This window comes from Aplidium turbinatum, chromosome 2 (genome assembly GCF_918807975.1).
Source record: "Aplidium turbinatum chromosome 2, kaAplTurb1.1, whole genome shotgun sequence".
In the NCBI taxonomy this organism is placed as follows: domain Eukaryota; kingdom Metazoa; phylum Chordata; class Ascidiacea; order Aplousobranchia; family Polyclinidae; genus Aplidium; species Aplidium turbinatum.
Window position 1 is genome coordinate 5,337,437 of NC_137473.1, and position 15,798 is coordinate 5,353,234.

Sequence of the window (15,798 nt, forward strand, 5' to 3'; positions counted from 1 at the left end):
GTTTTTCTAAAAACGTAAAAAATATTTGGCAACACTTTTACACTCTGCTTGTCGGATATCCAGCTGAGTTGGTCAATGGTCATCCTTATACTATGAATCCCTGGCCAAGAGGTACACAACGAACAGAGTATCAAAAGCCCCTTCGACAAAAAAAGTAAAACCAAAGTTATTTTTCATTCATCACAACTTAAAGTCCAACTCTAATGAGACAGATGAGGTTGTGCAATGTCATCAGCCTGTTGATATCGGGTTCCAGTTTGGATAGGAATAATCTTAAATCTCCCCGTCTAACTATGTCAAGACGGTTTCCTTTGTTATCCAGAAGCGTTGTCACGGCACTGAAAGCACGCTCCACCAAGTATGAGCTGAAAAAGACTATAATAAAAACTTATACCCGACTCCACACGTGATGGTATTCCTGTTTGATGTCATTCTGTAGCCAGAACGATTGATACGAGATATTGAACGTTTGAGTGCAAAATCGCTTTGCAATGTTATCAGCTCCTTCTCAAGAATTCCATGTTGGGAAATATCACAGAATGGGTCGATTATCCAGTCAGGGATTTCTAACCGGATTACATCCTAGAATCGAACTTCCATGTCTTTATGTACTTCTTGAAGATGATTGCTGTACGTCTCTACGTCAACATCAGATATGTCTCTGTCACTGGTAGGATCAAGTTGATGCAAGCTTGAGAATTGGAAAAATTCTCGTCTAGCTAAATTTCGCTGATACAACACGAGCTTATTACAGAACCCTAACAGTGCAGATTTCACCTTGATTAGATTTACTTCGTTACCCTGAAGGGATAAATTCAATTCATCAAATTTGGAAAATATATCTGACAAGTAAGGTATCAGATTTTTCAACCAGGACGTCATTCGCATGGCCAGGGTCACAAGTCTGTAGCAATTCCACGACAGTTTCAAAGAGCGAATTAAATCGTAGGCTACAAGGCAATTTCCCTTGGAAAGCCACCGTACTTCGGTGTGGAGTAGTAAGCGCTCAAAAAATCGGATTTGCGTAATTGCAGTGCTTCAAAGTAAGTCATGCGTTACGACCTCAACAAACTTGTAAGGCACTGCGAAGCGACGTTGCTAACATAATTGCCACAATATTTGCCACAAAGCTCTTATAGTCACCGTCTTGTTTTGTATTTCTTTGAAGCGAAACATGACAAAAAATGCTTTGCAATCCTCTTCTTGTAACTGCTCCGATTTACTCTCAGCGCCCCCTGATTTACTCTCAGCTACGAGTTGTGGTATTGCTGATTTCTTTGTTTTTTTTCTCCTTTGGAACCGATTTTTAATAGACAAATACTGTTTTTAGTTAAATACGTTCTGCAACACTGACAATGGTAGGCTATTTAGAAGTAGCACACCCTTCCTGCAAATTAATTTTAAGATTAAACAAAGATGGTTATTTTTCTTGTGTAACAAAGGATAAATGATTTAATCACAATGTCTGTAACAAAACACGCATCGTAAGACTAAACTTGCCACCAGAACAAAACAATTTGCTGCTGGCTAGTCTGCTTATGGAGTGAGACGACACAAGTAACACAACGCACAGTTTTACCGCGCAAAATATACGTAAGAAACAGATAAACTTGTATTGAAAACGAGGCGCAATAGCTAGATGCATTTGTGCATTTCAGTTTGTAAGGCAAAACTACACTGACAAAAGCTCGAATAATACATCAGATGAAGAACTTTATGGGTGAGCCACTGGTTAAAGATGGGTACGATCTGGGTTAACTTTGATGACGATCGCATTTAACTGAACAAGCATCCACATTTGAAAGATGTTATTCATTATTCATTGGTTTTGAATCTTGACTCTCGAACTGACAAAGCCTTGATTGCTTATTTCTGGTAGTTTTGCAAACTTGTAGAGGCTTTTGACGTAAAACCTGTTCCCAAGATTGACAGAGTAAAGTTTCTGATTGATGAAGTGTTGTTGCCGGAAATTATTCCATTCATTAGGTTGACTTGTGTGACAACGACAAAGTATCAACGATAGACGACGTTGTATCAACCTAAACTTTAAGCTGCCCATCATGAAGTTTCAATGTGCAGTTAGCAAAAGGTTATGACAACCAGCTTAGAGGCTGAGTGGTTATCTCCATTGGCTCTAATGTTGGTAGATCTGAGACCTATTCCAGGGCCGGATTTAGCTGATGGGGGCCCGGGACACTTTAAATGGGAGGCCCCGTGCAAAAATATCTTTTGCGCCTACAGCTCGAAAAACCACCTCTGAGTCTACAGTAGCATTAATCCAGCACTGCGCTGCACAGCATTTTGCAGAAACTTCAAAGGCTGAAAGAAAAAAATAATAATAGCCTAACACAGGGGTCACCAACTGGCGGGCCGCATGCGGCCCGCCACGCTGATTATCATGTGCGGCTCGCGGAAGGTATCAGCGCACAAGTATAACCAAAAATACTTTTCTTGAGGAGTTAAACAGCATGAAGGGAAGCATATTTTCGCTTTGCATACGATTCCACCGACCGACCAATCAAATTGTAGTTCTGGGTAGGGATTGTTTAAGTTATTCCAATGCGATGTCCAGCTACACTGTTCTAGTGGTTGCTTTAAACGTCTGTTTTCGAAGTTCGAAAATGTCTGTGAGCATAGGGTTGCTTATTTTAAGTTTGTAAACGTCCTGTAAACACTAGTGTGCGTTTCACCGTTATTGGCTTTCACGAGCAGTATTCCCAAGGGCGCCGGAACGACTTTTGACTGGGGGGGGGCAAGATTACGAAAAAAGGGCACTTTTGTTTACTAAAAGGCCAGTTTTTTTCAAGTTTTAAGATAAGATATAGCGACAATGCTAATCTATCAGCTCACTATGTATTGAGTAATGATAGCCTACAAGTGTCCGGTATACAAAGAAGGGCATCATGCTATGTTATAATAATGTAACCTACTGTCAAGCCTTAAAGCAGCCTGCGGCCATGGCCGCTAAGTAGTGCTTAAATGACCGCCGGTGCTACCTACTCAATCGGCCAAGTTTGGCCGCCGGTCTCTTTTAGCCAATTGTTTAATTTCGCAATAGAATGATCGTGGATTAACTGTCGAAAATATGTAGTATCATGGCCACCTAAAGATACGGCCTGATTTGTCACATTTTGGAGAAATTTCCAGGTTTTTCTAACTTTGGGCGAACGTTTAAATAAATTTTTCTAAAAATTTGATTTTTACGCTTTCTTTTCTCTTTTTCCCAGATGTCACAATGGGTTTTAACATCTTCACATGTTGAAACACAAAAAAAATTTGATTTCGAAGATTTTAGTCAGACTGTTAATTTTTCAATAACAATCTGATTTAGCGTTTTTCAACTTACTTTTTTTCATTTGCTGCTGCTTTCCCAAAGCAACAAAAAAGTTTTATGTCATTAGGAAACCGCAAAAAGTAAAAACATCTCAAAAAATATCAGTCAAGCACTAGCAGTAGCCGTAATCAAAATCTGCAAAATGTGACAAATCAGGCCGGATCTCCAGGTGGCCATGGTAGTATCAAAGAGTGATGCAAAATCAGGTCGGCGCGTCGTAATCACCACTGTTGTATTGTGCGGAAATGTTTGTTACGGTATTGATGGAATATATCCATCTGCGATCACCAGCGCTGTAAGTCTTGTTTGTAATTCCCGACGTTTATTTTCATAAAGTCTTAATCCGAAGTGCTAATTTACATCGGCTGGTAATATTGTCGTTTTTATGTCGATTCGATGTTGTCGGACATTGAATCGTTGTTAAAAGAGAGAACTAGGTTAGTTGACATCCCAGGGGAAAACATTTTTTGATCATATTTTGCAAAAATTATGATTCTTTTAGTAATGTCCTTCACATCATTGAAATACTTATTTTATTACCTTGCCGTCATCGTCAACATATGTCGAACGTTGTTTTTCGTTGCTAAACAGAATTCTAGGTGAGTGGCGAACTTCTTTAAAATCAGCCACATTGGAGACACTCGTGCGAGTATCGTTAGATGGTCCCCCAGTACGGTACTAGATTACAATCCCGATAAAGGAGTTATTGCGTGGTGCAACGATTCTATTGTACTGTAGGACTTCGCCCAAGCCCAGACTTCAACAACGCTATAAGTCGTCATTTTAGCATTGTTGCAAGTTTAATTCTATTTTCTTGTGCTATCATTAATTTTATTTTGTATTTTGGCCTCCAAGCACGCAGATTTGGCCGCCGAGAAGGAGCTCCCTGTAGGCCACGACGGCTGCCGGAAAAAAACGAGTTTTAAGGCCTGTAGCCTCCTGTGTTGCAAAGTTTTGTGCCGTAAATATTATTTTGAGGCAAAAATGAAAGATTAGAACTAGGCTAAAAGCGAATAGCAGAAATTGTTATATTGCAAAACGTGCAGTAGCTTACATGACTTTAAAAGGGCACCATTGCCCCCCTGCCCCCCCGCTTCCGGCGCCCCTGAGTGTTCCTTTATGCAAGTTTTTGTTGGCAAAATAGGTCGGTGTGCCAACTCAATTTATAATAAATTGGAATAATAATATATATAAACTTAAAGACTTTTTCTGGTATTATGAAAATATTTAGCTTAGAACTGCCAAAATGTTGTTAATCAACAATTCTTGCCATGCTTATAAGCACCGCAAGTGACATTTGTCTAATAATCAAGGAAAGACGGTTTTATAGACTATCACAAAAAAGGATGAAAAACCAACTCATCGCTTTTTTAGAGGGAACACTGCTCATGAGTTACGATAGAAACGTTTTTTCGGTGATTTCCACAAGCGTTTGTTTCATGGTGCCTGGTTTCTTTCTACCTGTTATTGGAGCCTATTTTTCGCTGATATGTTTGCAGGTCACTATTGTTGCCTGTATTGCCATCAGTGCTGTGTCAGGGGAGGGGCCAAGGGGGGCCCGGCCCCCGGGCCCACCATCTCAGGGGGCCCACAAGTAATAGACTTTTGCGCGTCAGTGTCATGTTTTTTAGCTGCTAAAGTTTACTGCGTGTACTTCCATTGAGAAGATAATTTAGGTCCGATACCAATGAGATGCCGGGCCTGGGCCCTTGTACCAAAATATCTCAAAAATCACCATATTATCTTGAATCAAAGTTAAAATAGGCTGCGACAACATTAGTAAAATCATTTGTATTTGAAACAAAACAGGTTGGTTGCAATTGAATACTTGAAATCAAGAAGGGCCCAATTCCCACAAAGGTGTGTTTAAAATAAATGTGTTGTAGTTATTTTGTGATGGAATTTCAGGGGGCCCACAGGTAATAGACTTTTGCGTTTCAGTAACAATGTGTTTTTTAGTTGTTAAAGTTTACTGCGTGTAGCCTACTTGTCCATTAAGAAGATAATTTAGGACCGGTACCAATGAGATGCTGGGCCTTTATACCAAAACATCTCTAAAAACACCACATTATCTTAAAGAAAAGTTAAAATATGACAACATTAGTAAAATTACCTGTATTTAAAATAAAACAAGTTGGTTGCAATTGAATACTTGAAGTCAAGACGGGCCCAATTCCCACAAAGGTGTGTTTAAGATAAATGTGTTTTAACAGTTCTGCTGCTGGAAACGAGTTAGCTCGTGCAATTGTGATGTAATTTAACGTCACATGACGTCACAATGCCGCAAAAATCATAATGTGTTGCCAGTCTGGGGGCCTGACAGGTTGCTTCAATTTTCAACCAAAAAAAACGATTTTTAACCCATTTCCCCGCCAAATTCTTAAAATTAAATAAAAGTCAAAACACCAATCAGTGTGAACAAAGCTTGAAATTCAGCAATAACTTCGAGGTCTAGAGATTCTTAGACTGGGATCATGTTGCCAGGCAACTAGTATATTGATCAATGCACATAGGTCATGTAAAAGAGCTTAGTTTTTATGCAGCAAGGTAATTGAAATATTCTATTATTTTTTAAGGTTTAGACTAATATACCTATTCATTTAGAGTCACTAGACTAGACTGCTTACTGGTACTAGCTAGAAGTCCTGTACGGTAGGCTATCTAACCCTAGTCGCTAAAAAAATCCAAGCAAGCATTTTCTTATGAATATAGGCCATGACTAATTGACTATGCTATGATGTCAACAAAACTTATGAATGTAATGTAAAGGCAAACCAAGCGTGGTAGCCTATAGGTTTCATCGAAAGGAAATATGTTTGCAATCGCCTAGTTGGTTAAGTTAAACTTCGGTACCGTACAGTAGCCTAGCTATCGGCCAGCAAAAATTGTCATTTTTACATCGTTTCAACGTCGCCAGACGTTGAAATCGTGTAAAAAAGGAACTTTTGCTGACCAGGTATAGGTTGCAACTGAGAAATATTTACAAAAGCCATTCGATTTGTTCAAAGAACCGAATTAGCCTAACAGTTCGTATTTACATTGATTCAATGTTTGAATACGTTGAATCACTCGGCCTATTATTTTTCTTTACATTGATTTCACGTCTGAACAGGTTGATTCAATGCAAAAAAAACTGTTTTGCTGACTGGCGCGCTTGTAAATGCAATGGTCATTTCGACGATCAATTGCAACACCGATTTGCTCCAAAATTTCAAAGTGCGTTTCAATAGTTTGGCAACCCATTTTTTCATTACCATGGCAACAAGAGAAAAAAGAGAACTCCTCTCACTTTTTCAAAACGCTGGCAGCTAAAGTGTTAATTATTTTGGTTGTTTATTTTTTCGTATTTTGTGGTAGAACTTTGGAATTGGCAACTGTTGAACTGAAACCACTTTATACACTGGTAGGATCACCATACTTTGTAAGCTACTGTTAAACCACGAAGTAGACAGCTCATTTTAAATTGGTTGTCATAAATGGGAAAATTATTTAAGACATTTGCATAACTTTATTGCAATGCCCTGTCTAAATTTTGCAAAAGCATAGATTGAAACCTTTCTTTAGCATACCGGGTAAGGTGAAAGCGTTCATGTTTTGTAGGTTAGCTTCTCTTTAGCATAAACTTTAAGAGTGAGGTACGATTGATTTTGAAGTCTGCCAATAACTAAACAAGACACATAAAATACTTTTTGTAATACTGGACTAGCTGAAAGTTTGGTTGGTCTATTGATATCCCTTTTAACAATAAAGTATTTTTCTACATCTACTGTATAACTTGCAAGGTAAAAGTCTTTTTTGAAGTGTCATAAGCTGCATTAAGGCTGTTGCACTTTTGGCTTAACGTTTTGGTTTTACAGGGTGTTTTATTTTCTTAAGCTTAACTTCAAAGTGAATGTTACTGGTTTACAACTGGTAGTCTAGTTCTAGAATGGTGTAACATTGGCTTAGCGATAGCTAACTGACGCGAAGAAGTGTTTGCGTATAGCTGAGCTATATTCATGATAAATAATGCAATGTTGCAAATAATGCAATGTTGTGCTATTTAAACCTACAACTAGAAAAAAAGTCGTTTTTTGTGACGTTGAAATAGAAACGTTGTAGTTGCATCAGTAAGTCGTTCGTTTACGTAGATGCCAAGTAATCCATGACGCAACAGATCTGGCGCAAAAATTTCCTTCACAAGCAAGTAATACTCATTACGCACTGAAACAACGTTAAGATAACGTTATGCCAATACGCACATGATTTTCGTTTGCAATAATTCATCAATTTGAAAGAATCAGATAACTCAGGTTATTTTTGATGCCTAAAAGTTAAAAATAGTACAATTGTAGGAATACTGTTGCCAGTTTATGACTGAAAGGGCGGGCGCATAGACTCCCTTTGGTCTGAAAACTGTCAAATGTAAGATAGTTAATAGACTTGCTTTTCCTGGCATTGCAGACAAAGGAAAAAGTATGACCAATCACAATTGTATGTTTGCAAAAGTGATGTTACAAGCAGTATTACTAAACTGCGTGTCAGCGTCTGGTTATTCAACAACACAAAATAGGCATTTCAAAATTTACACCACCAGCAATAACACTAGTAACCTACTATTGTCAGCGTCTGAAAGAAGTGTAGTTATTCAACAATCAAGCCAACTGTCAGACCGAAACTCTGCCTGTAACCAAGCTAAGATAACAGGCACACCTGTTTCACATTAAAAACTATCAAAAAAGTCTCGTGGTCTTTGCACCAGATGATCTATTTTTTAAAAAAATGCTGTAACAAACCTCCTACTTTCAATACCTACAGTATTAGCCAAACACTTTTTCCTTCAACAGAGGCTTAAACCACCTCCGCAGTTGGCTTATATCTTTCGGCTTTTAAGCCGAGTATAAGCCTTGCTAAAGCGTAAGTCTGCTTTCTGAATCGCAAAAATCGACGCTTAACGCAGACTTTTGTCCAGACAGACTTAAGCCGCCTTAAGTCTGCTTTCTGAATTCCGCCCTAAAGGTGGTGTTTCAATATCGTATGACATGGGATGTCAAAACTTTTACCCAGGCGGGCCAGATCTGATAATGCGGAAGTGTTCGCAGGCCAACAGTCTCGGGCAATCTTGCTTTGCTAAAGAAAGATGTATGTAATGTCATTTTTATCAAATTCAGCCACTATTCTCGAATAACCTCAACAGCCTGTTTCACCCTTTACTGAGGATCACCAAAAAGTCCTTACTCAAATAGAATCGATTCTAGATGGTATTCAAATAGATTCCAATTGAATAAGGACCTCTTGGTGATCCCCAGTGAAGAGTGAAACAGGCTGTAGAGGTATTATAGTGGCTGAATTTGATCTGCTTGGCATTGAGCACTTTTTGTAGCATTAAAGCATTTATTGTTCAACGAAGTAATATGTACCGTACTGTAGGTTTAAATAGCCTATTTTGTTGTGCATCACGGGATATGGTGTTAGGCTGTAATCTGCTATTTTGACAAAAACTAACACATTCAGGAACTTTGTAGAACACAGTTTGTGAAAGATAAAACTGACGTATTGATTTCTGTAATCAGGTGAGGTCTGGTTCGAGGTTAGTGATAAACAAGCGTGAAATATCACGTAGTTGGCAGTCTCACAGCTTTGATTTCAAGCGGTTCAAGTTCATAACCGAAAACGTCTGCTCACACAAATACGTTGAACCGAACAAGCTCAACGTTTTTTGTGCAAATTTTTGCATTTCTGGAAAATTCAAGCTGCTGGTAAAAAAGCACCAGAGATGTTGCTGTCGGCTTCGCAGAGAAGCTCAATTTTCTGTGGATAAGCTGAAGCATCATCAGGGTTCAAACAGAAAGAAGTGAATTCCAATACGTCCTTTATATTTGCGACAATATCTCGACATTGTAAACTTCGACATATATTTGCGACAATTACTAGCAGGAAAATCAATAAAGAATGCTCGTCTTTAACTCCAGACTACAATGGTTAATTTCGCAATTATGATTCGAACTTTTCTCGCTTGGCTTCGTCTAAAAGAAAATATTGTCTTCATTAATTTTCAAAAAATGTTTTGATTGATTTCTGTGTCTGCGGGCCAAAAATAATACGTAGTGCAACAACAGGCGCGGGTCATACAAAAACGTCTCACGGGTCGGACTTTGGGAACACGGATTAATCTCGTGTGTCTGCACTCTGCACACATTGGACAGCACTTTTATTCAACAAATCTTATTCTCAGCAAGTGGCCAAGAATCATGTCCAGAAGCCATGGCTTTTGCACTTCCAGTTCTTTTCCAGGGCAAAGACCAGATGGTTCCAGCATACATTTTTATTGTCACCAAAATCACAATGTTACAAGCAGCAAAACCACGACATTTTCAACGTTGTCGCAACGTAAAAAGACGGATTTTGTAAATCATACAACTAGCATGCGAAGTTAAGTGCTGCATTTTCTCTACAAATCCACCTCGCGTTAAACTTGTTGTAAAAGCGTATTTTTAGGCGTGTGAACTTGCTGCACAAAATTAATCCTTAACATTGAACAAAGTCTGGCTACGTTGCATGAATGTGGGGACACTATACTTGTTGCAGAAAACTTGTTTGTGCGTAAAGTGCAATTAGATGAACACCATAGCATTTACATACAGCGCGAAAAAGCAGCGGGAGTTCCAGGGCTGCCAAATGTTACAATACAGCTTGATCAAAGCAAAGCCAGTCGTGCAACTCAACCAACAAGTAATATTACATCATTGTAACGTTTATACGCATTAAACCAACATCTTGATTCATTGCAGCATTTCATCAAGATACGGCATTCACAAAAACCTGGGCAGCGAAAAATTAAGCGTAGAGCATATTTGCGATACAAGCACAAACCAACGCCGATTGTAAGACACGCTAAATTAAACTCAGCAGGGATTAGAATATTCAGCATGTTACGACTAAATTAGTGCAAGCAACAACAATAAAAAATCACTGAGCAGAAACTATTTCCAGGTGGAAAGGCCAAGTTGAAATTATCACGAGTTTCAACCACAAGCACATCACTCAATGATTGGTTCATTTTACATAAGAATAACGTAACAAGTATCATAAAATATATGTTTTGTCTTTCTGAGCTTTCGATGCCACAAAATTGATTACATCAAAAATCATAGTTCTATAATACAATGATTAGGCGGGCAGTAAACAAATACATTTTATTGAACAAAGATTCATGTAATGAGTAAATAATCATTATAGGTGCTGCTCTTTCAAATTTAAGCAAAGAAATCGGAAACAAGGCATGAACACCAAAACGATGGCCAAGCGCAATGAAATCACCTCAACAATACCAACAGATTAAATACTAAGCAACCTTGTTGCGTTTGGGATTCCAGGAACATATTTCCTAGTCATTTATTTTAGTTTCTCGCAGAATTTGGTCGTCGTTTCAGAAGTTCAATCACCTGCTTTTTTTCTATCCAGCTAACAAATTCCCTCCTGTTTCCACTGATTCAACGCCTGCAGACGTTGAACAAATGTAAAAAAGAGGAAATTTGCTAGCTAGTAGTTTGACCTTGGACAACCTTCTTTACGTTGTGTTTGTGAGTGACACGTAATTTCCGGGGAAAGTCCCGAAAGCCCCCGTACGTTGGCAGGTACCAACGTACCAGCCGTCGTCACATGTCTCCACCACCATCACCAGGTCGCCAGGCTGCAGGTCCAACTCATCATCATTGCTCGCTTCGTACGCGTACAGTGTTACATAACAACCGATCACTTGTCCGTAGTCGTTTACAGGAGGAGTCGATAGATGTGGACTCGAAGGCTGAGTGCTGATGTTGGAGGAAGGATAAGATGGAATCGAAGGAGTCACGATGCTGGAAGGAGGAGAGAGAAGAGAGGACGGAGGAGAGGCAGTGGATTGGGATGCAGGAGAGAAATGAGGTTCCTGATTTCCACTTGACAACGCTTCCACTGCTTGGTCTAGTTCGGAGAAATTGAGAATTTCCTCTGCTTGGTTGGAAGACTTTTGGATGCTCGGAGATTTGTAATCCACGGAAGGAGTGTTAACTTTTTTAACAACTTCCGGTTCCACATCAATAAAATCTTCCCGGTGAGCATGTCCCTCTGGATGGTGGAGGGATGCCTTTGTTCCGACGACTGTTTGTGCGAGGAAAGCTGCTCTCTCTTTCCTTTCTTTCTCTAAACAGAAGATCTTGTCAGAAAACTAACACATACAAATAATGTACCTTTACAAGTATCAAACTGGTGCTTAAAAAGCAAGAATTGAATCGCGTCCATACTTTCTAAGCAACTAAAGTTCCAAGCTTTCTAAGCATCAAACCGGATGCAAGAAGTGCATCTCGTCCCATCACGTGAAACGTGAGTGTTGAATTACAAAATGACGCAATGGCGACTTGCCAAACGCAGTAGGTCCACCGCCGTCCCTAGGGTGATAAAACGTAGAGCTCCTCCCCCCGAAAAAGTTTGCGAGTGATTTCTTATGCAACAAACATCGTGCCACTCTTGTAAGCAACAGAGTCGTAAGGAAAAAAGTTTAAGAGTAAGGTTTACTAATAGACTCCTTACTGCAACGTCAGATCACCGTAAACGAAAAATTTTCTACTTGAGAAACTTCAATGTTTGTTATCAGTCATTTGTCTTGGTTTCTTATTGGTTAAATTCTGTTATGAGGCTTACGACAACCTACCCCATAGCAAATCCGTTGTTTTCACATTGATTCAAAGTCTGCAAACGTTGAATCAATGTAAAAATGACGGATTAAGTTGTCTGGGTAATTTCTATAAAATTCAGTCAGACTGTCATTACGCACCCAGTACAAATAAATTTCATGATTGAACCAGCGTTAAATGAGATTTTAAGAAAATTTCAATCAGTTAGCAAACTGACAAATTCAGTCAAACCTTGAGGTAAACACGTGTAAGGTACAAACTAAAACACGTCGTGATAACGCGTTAACCACCGACTCACCATCAGGTTCATCAGAGCTGGCTTGGCTGAGAGCTGATGACTGATGAGAGTGGGATGCGTTGCTCTTTGGGGTAAGCTGCTTCAGGACGGGGTTCTCTTTGGGAGCCTCGACCTCTGGTTCCATAGTCACCTCAACATAAGCAACAGGGAGGATTCCAGTCTTCCCTGACAATTTTCCCTTGTACCTGAAGCAAGAAACATTTACGAGATTCTTTAAAAAAAAACAAGGAATCATCGCGGCATTAGTTCCATGTCACAATAGGACATGTTAAAAGCTGTCTATCTATCAGCAAAATTCCATGAACTGAACATGTTCCCAATAACTTGTTATATGGTGGAAAGCCAGAAGAACTGCAACAGTCGGCTGAAAATCGCCGATTAGAGACTTTATAGAGGCTATTTTGCAACCAACTGGTGTAAAACAAATTGTTATCATCATCATGTCTCAGATGAAGAAGCGCTAGCTAAGATATGCGGTTTACTAGCACACCTTGAAAAGGTGTTTGAGCACCAACGTGTACGACGCACGTGCTCTGTGGGGAGCAAGTTCACAAATATCGTTGATGCAAAGCTGATTGTATTTACATACGCAGCGCGACGTTGGTGGCACCATTGTTTGGAAACAAATCAGGCGGAAACAATCATCAATACGCAAGCTTACCAATTGTCATCAACCTTTTTAAGCAAGATGATGTCATCGCCCTTCTTGAACGACAGTTCGTTCTTCGTGCTTCCAACGAAATCGAACTTGGCTTTGGCTTGTCCATTACGTCGAGGTTTCTCTGGAGATGACCCCGAGATTACCTGAAGCGAGTAGCGGCTTTTGGTCAGAAACGGTCGCTAATAAATCTACTTGGTTAGTGCATGGACTTCTAAATAGTAGCATCTGGACTGGAAACTAACTGGACAACATGAGGCCAAACAGTTGGTACAACAGTTGACCAACAGTGGGCCAACAGCCAAGTAACTAACCCTGTTGGCCCACTGTTGGCCAACTGTTGTACCAACTGTTTGGCCTCATGTTGTCCAGTTAGTTTCCAGTCCAGGTGCTACTATTTAGAAGTCCATGGTTAGTGGTTACTTCGCAAGAAGTAAACAACGACAATGCCGCTAAAAACGAAACTCAATCTATTGCAACCAACAAGCTAAACTAAAGATGATCTAGCTCTGCTAGCTGATCGAAATCGATTTTTTGCTATTTATGATTGAACTGACTCGTGGGGAAATAAATGCTTTTGCATCAATCTCTTGCAAATGTAGTGAGAACATTTTAAGTTATTTTAATGATTTAGTTACCACCGCAAGAACACAGGCTTAATTTTTTTTTGTCGTGATAATGCTCGTCAACTTTACTTGCAAAAGACATTTCTGTTCGTTTCAATGCTATTGAGTGGAATGTCTGGCTCACCTCCACATAAGACACCGGTACAATCCCTCCTCGGGCCCCGTCCACCGACTGGACCATGTACCAGTTGTCATCTACTTGTTTGGTCACTATCACCGTCTGACCTTTCTTCATGGCGTACTCCTTTGCAGTTTGTGGAGCGAAGTCAAACTTGGCACGGGCTGGCAGACGAACGTCTTCATCCTGATGAAATAATTGGTGATTGGTGATGAAATAATAAAATGCACGAGTCTTATTCACGAAGCGTTTCGTTTTGTAACAACAGGCATACTTCTACAGAAACGAATAGAGAAATTACGGAAAATTGTAATAATTCATTATGGTTATTAACGCGATAACAACGAACTGGAACTGAGAAATACTGCTACTGGAATAACCTCTGGACGGGCAAGATGTATAACAGCATTACTTCGGAGGATCATCAATGTTTGGTTCGTTTGCAATTTGCTTATTAGACGTTTGAGTACCCCAAACAAAAACTTATGTGGAGAACGTGAGGACAATGTGCGAGGTATAAACGAAGAAGGGAAAAAGATTGAAGAATTGATGATAGGGATGAGGAAGACTATAGAACAACATGAAAAGGAAAATGGAGTATTAAGGAGAAGAAGGAAGCTTTCTTCAAAACGCATTGACTTGGACGGTGGAAGAGGACACGAGGACGTACAAAAACAAGAAGAACAGATAAAGGATGAGACAGACAACGTTAGCCAGAAGAAGGAAAATGCGACGGACAGAATGAGATTACGAATAGGGGTAAAGAGAATTGCTACAAAGAAAGAATCGGCAACCGCTACTAGTGGGGACATGAGGGGAATGATTTAGAGTAAAACTGGCCGAACCCAACATCAGTGAGAAGTAACCGATTCTTTTCTTGTAGCAATTCTCTTTGCCCTTATCCTCAATCTCATTCTGTTCATCGCATCTTCCTCCTTCTGCCTGACCTTGTCTGCCTCATGTCTGCCTAACCCAACGATTCACAATAAACCTGCGGCGTGTGGTGTGATGTTTCAGAGGAGATGCGAAGCCAGCGGGTGATCTCCTGACAAAGAAAAGACACACTAAGCCGACAAGTCAGCACAGCAACAAATGAGCAGCTGTTACCTTTTGAGGTTGAGACTTTGAAGAAGCTTTGTTCACAGCCGGAGTCGTTCGTTTTAATTCTGAAAAGAAGATTATCTTAGCTCTGGGTAACATTCTGTTGTTATTCAAGTGAATGAAAAACGTACATATGTAGTTATGTACCAGCACACTTTGGATTGCGTGAAAGGAAGTAATAAAGCAAATTTTTGTGTCCACTTTCAAGATGCCATTGTCCTGTCATAGGCACAACAGCATGCTCCCAGCAGGTCTCCCAGAACTACCACAGCAAAAGCAACAAAATAGAAAACCGTCAAATTATTTTAGGGTAGCGCTAACTTTTTGTCAAGTAAATAATTAAATGTAATAAAACAGTAGTACCATTTAAACAACCAACAAATACGCTGTTTTTTTTTTTCAGACAAAATTTGTGATTTACCTGAGGAGGGTAAAGGGCAGCTCCGAAAATGTTAAGTTTGTTCTGTTTACGTTGCAAGAAAAATACTTTTGGACTTTTAACTGCGAGCTCTGTCAGTTAAAACTCACCAGGCATTGAGTCTTTAGCATTGCTGGAATAAGATGCTGAATAACTTTTAGCAGTTGTTGGGGTTGGTGATGACTTGTAGCTGCAAAAGTGATATATTCTCGTTGGTTACCACAGTAAAGTCTCACCAACGGTCAGTGAGTAAACATTGCAGCCATCACAATCTTTTGTCGCTTTCAATTCAGCTAAAATCTCATCAGACAAAATCAATACGTCACCTAACTTCGTCACAAATGACCACCAAAGCCCTGCCAAAACACATTTTATTTTGCTCTTTGGGGTACGAGGGCACCGATTGGTCTGCAACCTCTGCTACAATCACAGCGGCTGGTTCTCATAAACAAGCCGACAAGGTTATACGATCATTACTCTTGTAGTTGTCCGAACATTCCTCTGTAAGCAATACGCTAAGTATGACCTTGACATATTGATACAATTCTGCATCCGCACTGCAAAAATTATTCTGTGGTCCTGTTGTTCTCT

At 39.7% G+C, this 15,798-nt stretch overlaps 1 protein-coding gene across 4 annotated transcripts in view; it reads right to left on the reverse strand.

Annotated features, from left to right (window-relative positions):
- Positions 1 to 9,623: 9,623 nt before the first annotated feature.
- Positions 9,624 to 15,798, reverse strand: part of LOC145787707 (uncharacterized) — a 30,984-nt gene continuing 24,809 nt past the window's right edge. For all 4 annotated transcript variants that reach the window (XM_082599517.1, XM_082599510.1, XM_082599532.1 and 1 more), the window contains 6 exons: positions 15,318 to 15,397; positions 14,796 to 14,854; positions 13,695 to 13,874; positions 12,948 to 13,090; positions 12,287 to 12,471; positions 9,624 to 11,497 (listed from right to left, as the gene is read on the reverse strand). In XM_082599517.1, coding sequence (XP_082455643.1) covers positions 10,884 to 11,497; positions 12,287 to 12,471; positions 12,948 to 13,090; positions 13,695 to 13,874; positions 14,796 to 14,854; positions 15,318 to 15,397 — 1,261 coding nt within the window. In that variant the 3' untranslated portion in view covers positions 9,624 to 10,883. The remainder of the gene's footprint in view (positions 11,498 to 12,286; positions 12,472 to 12,947; positions 13,091 to 13,694; positions 13,875 to 14,795; positions 14,855 to 15,317; positions 15,398 to 15,798) is intronic.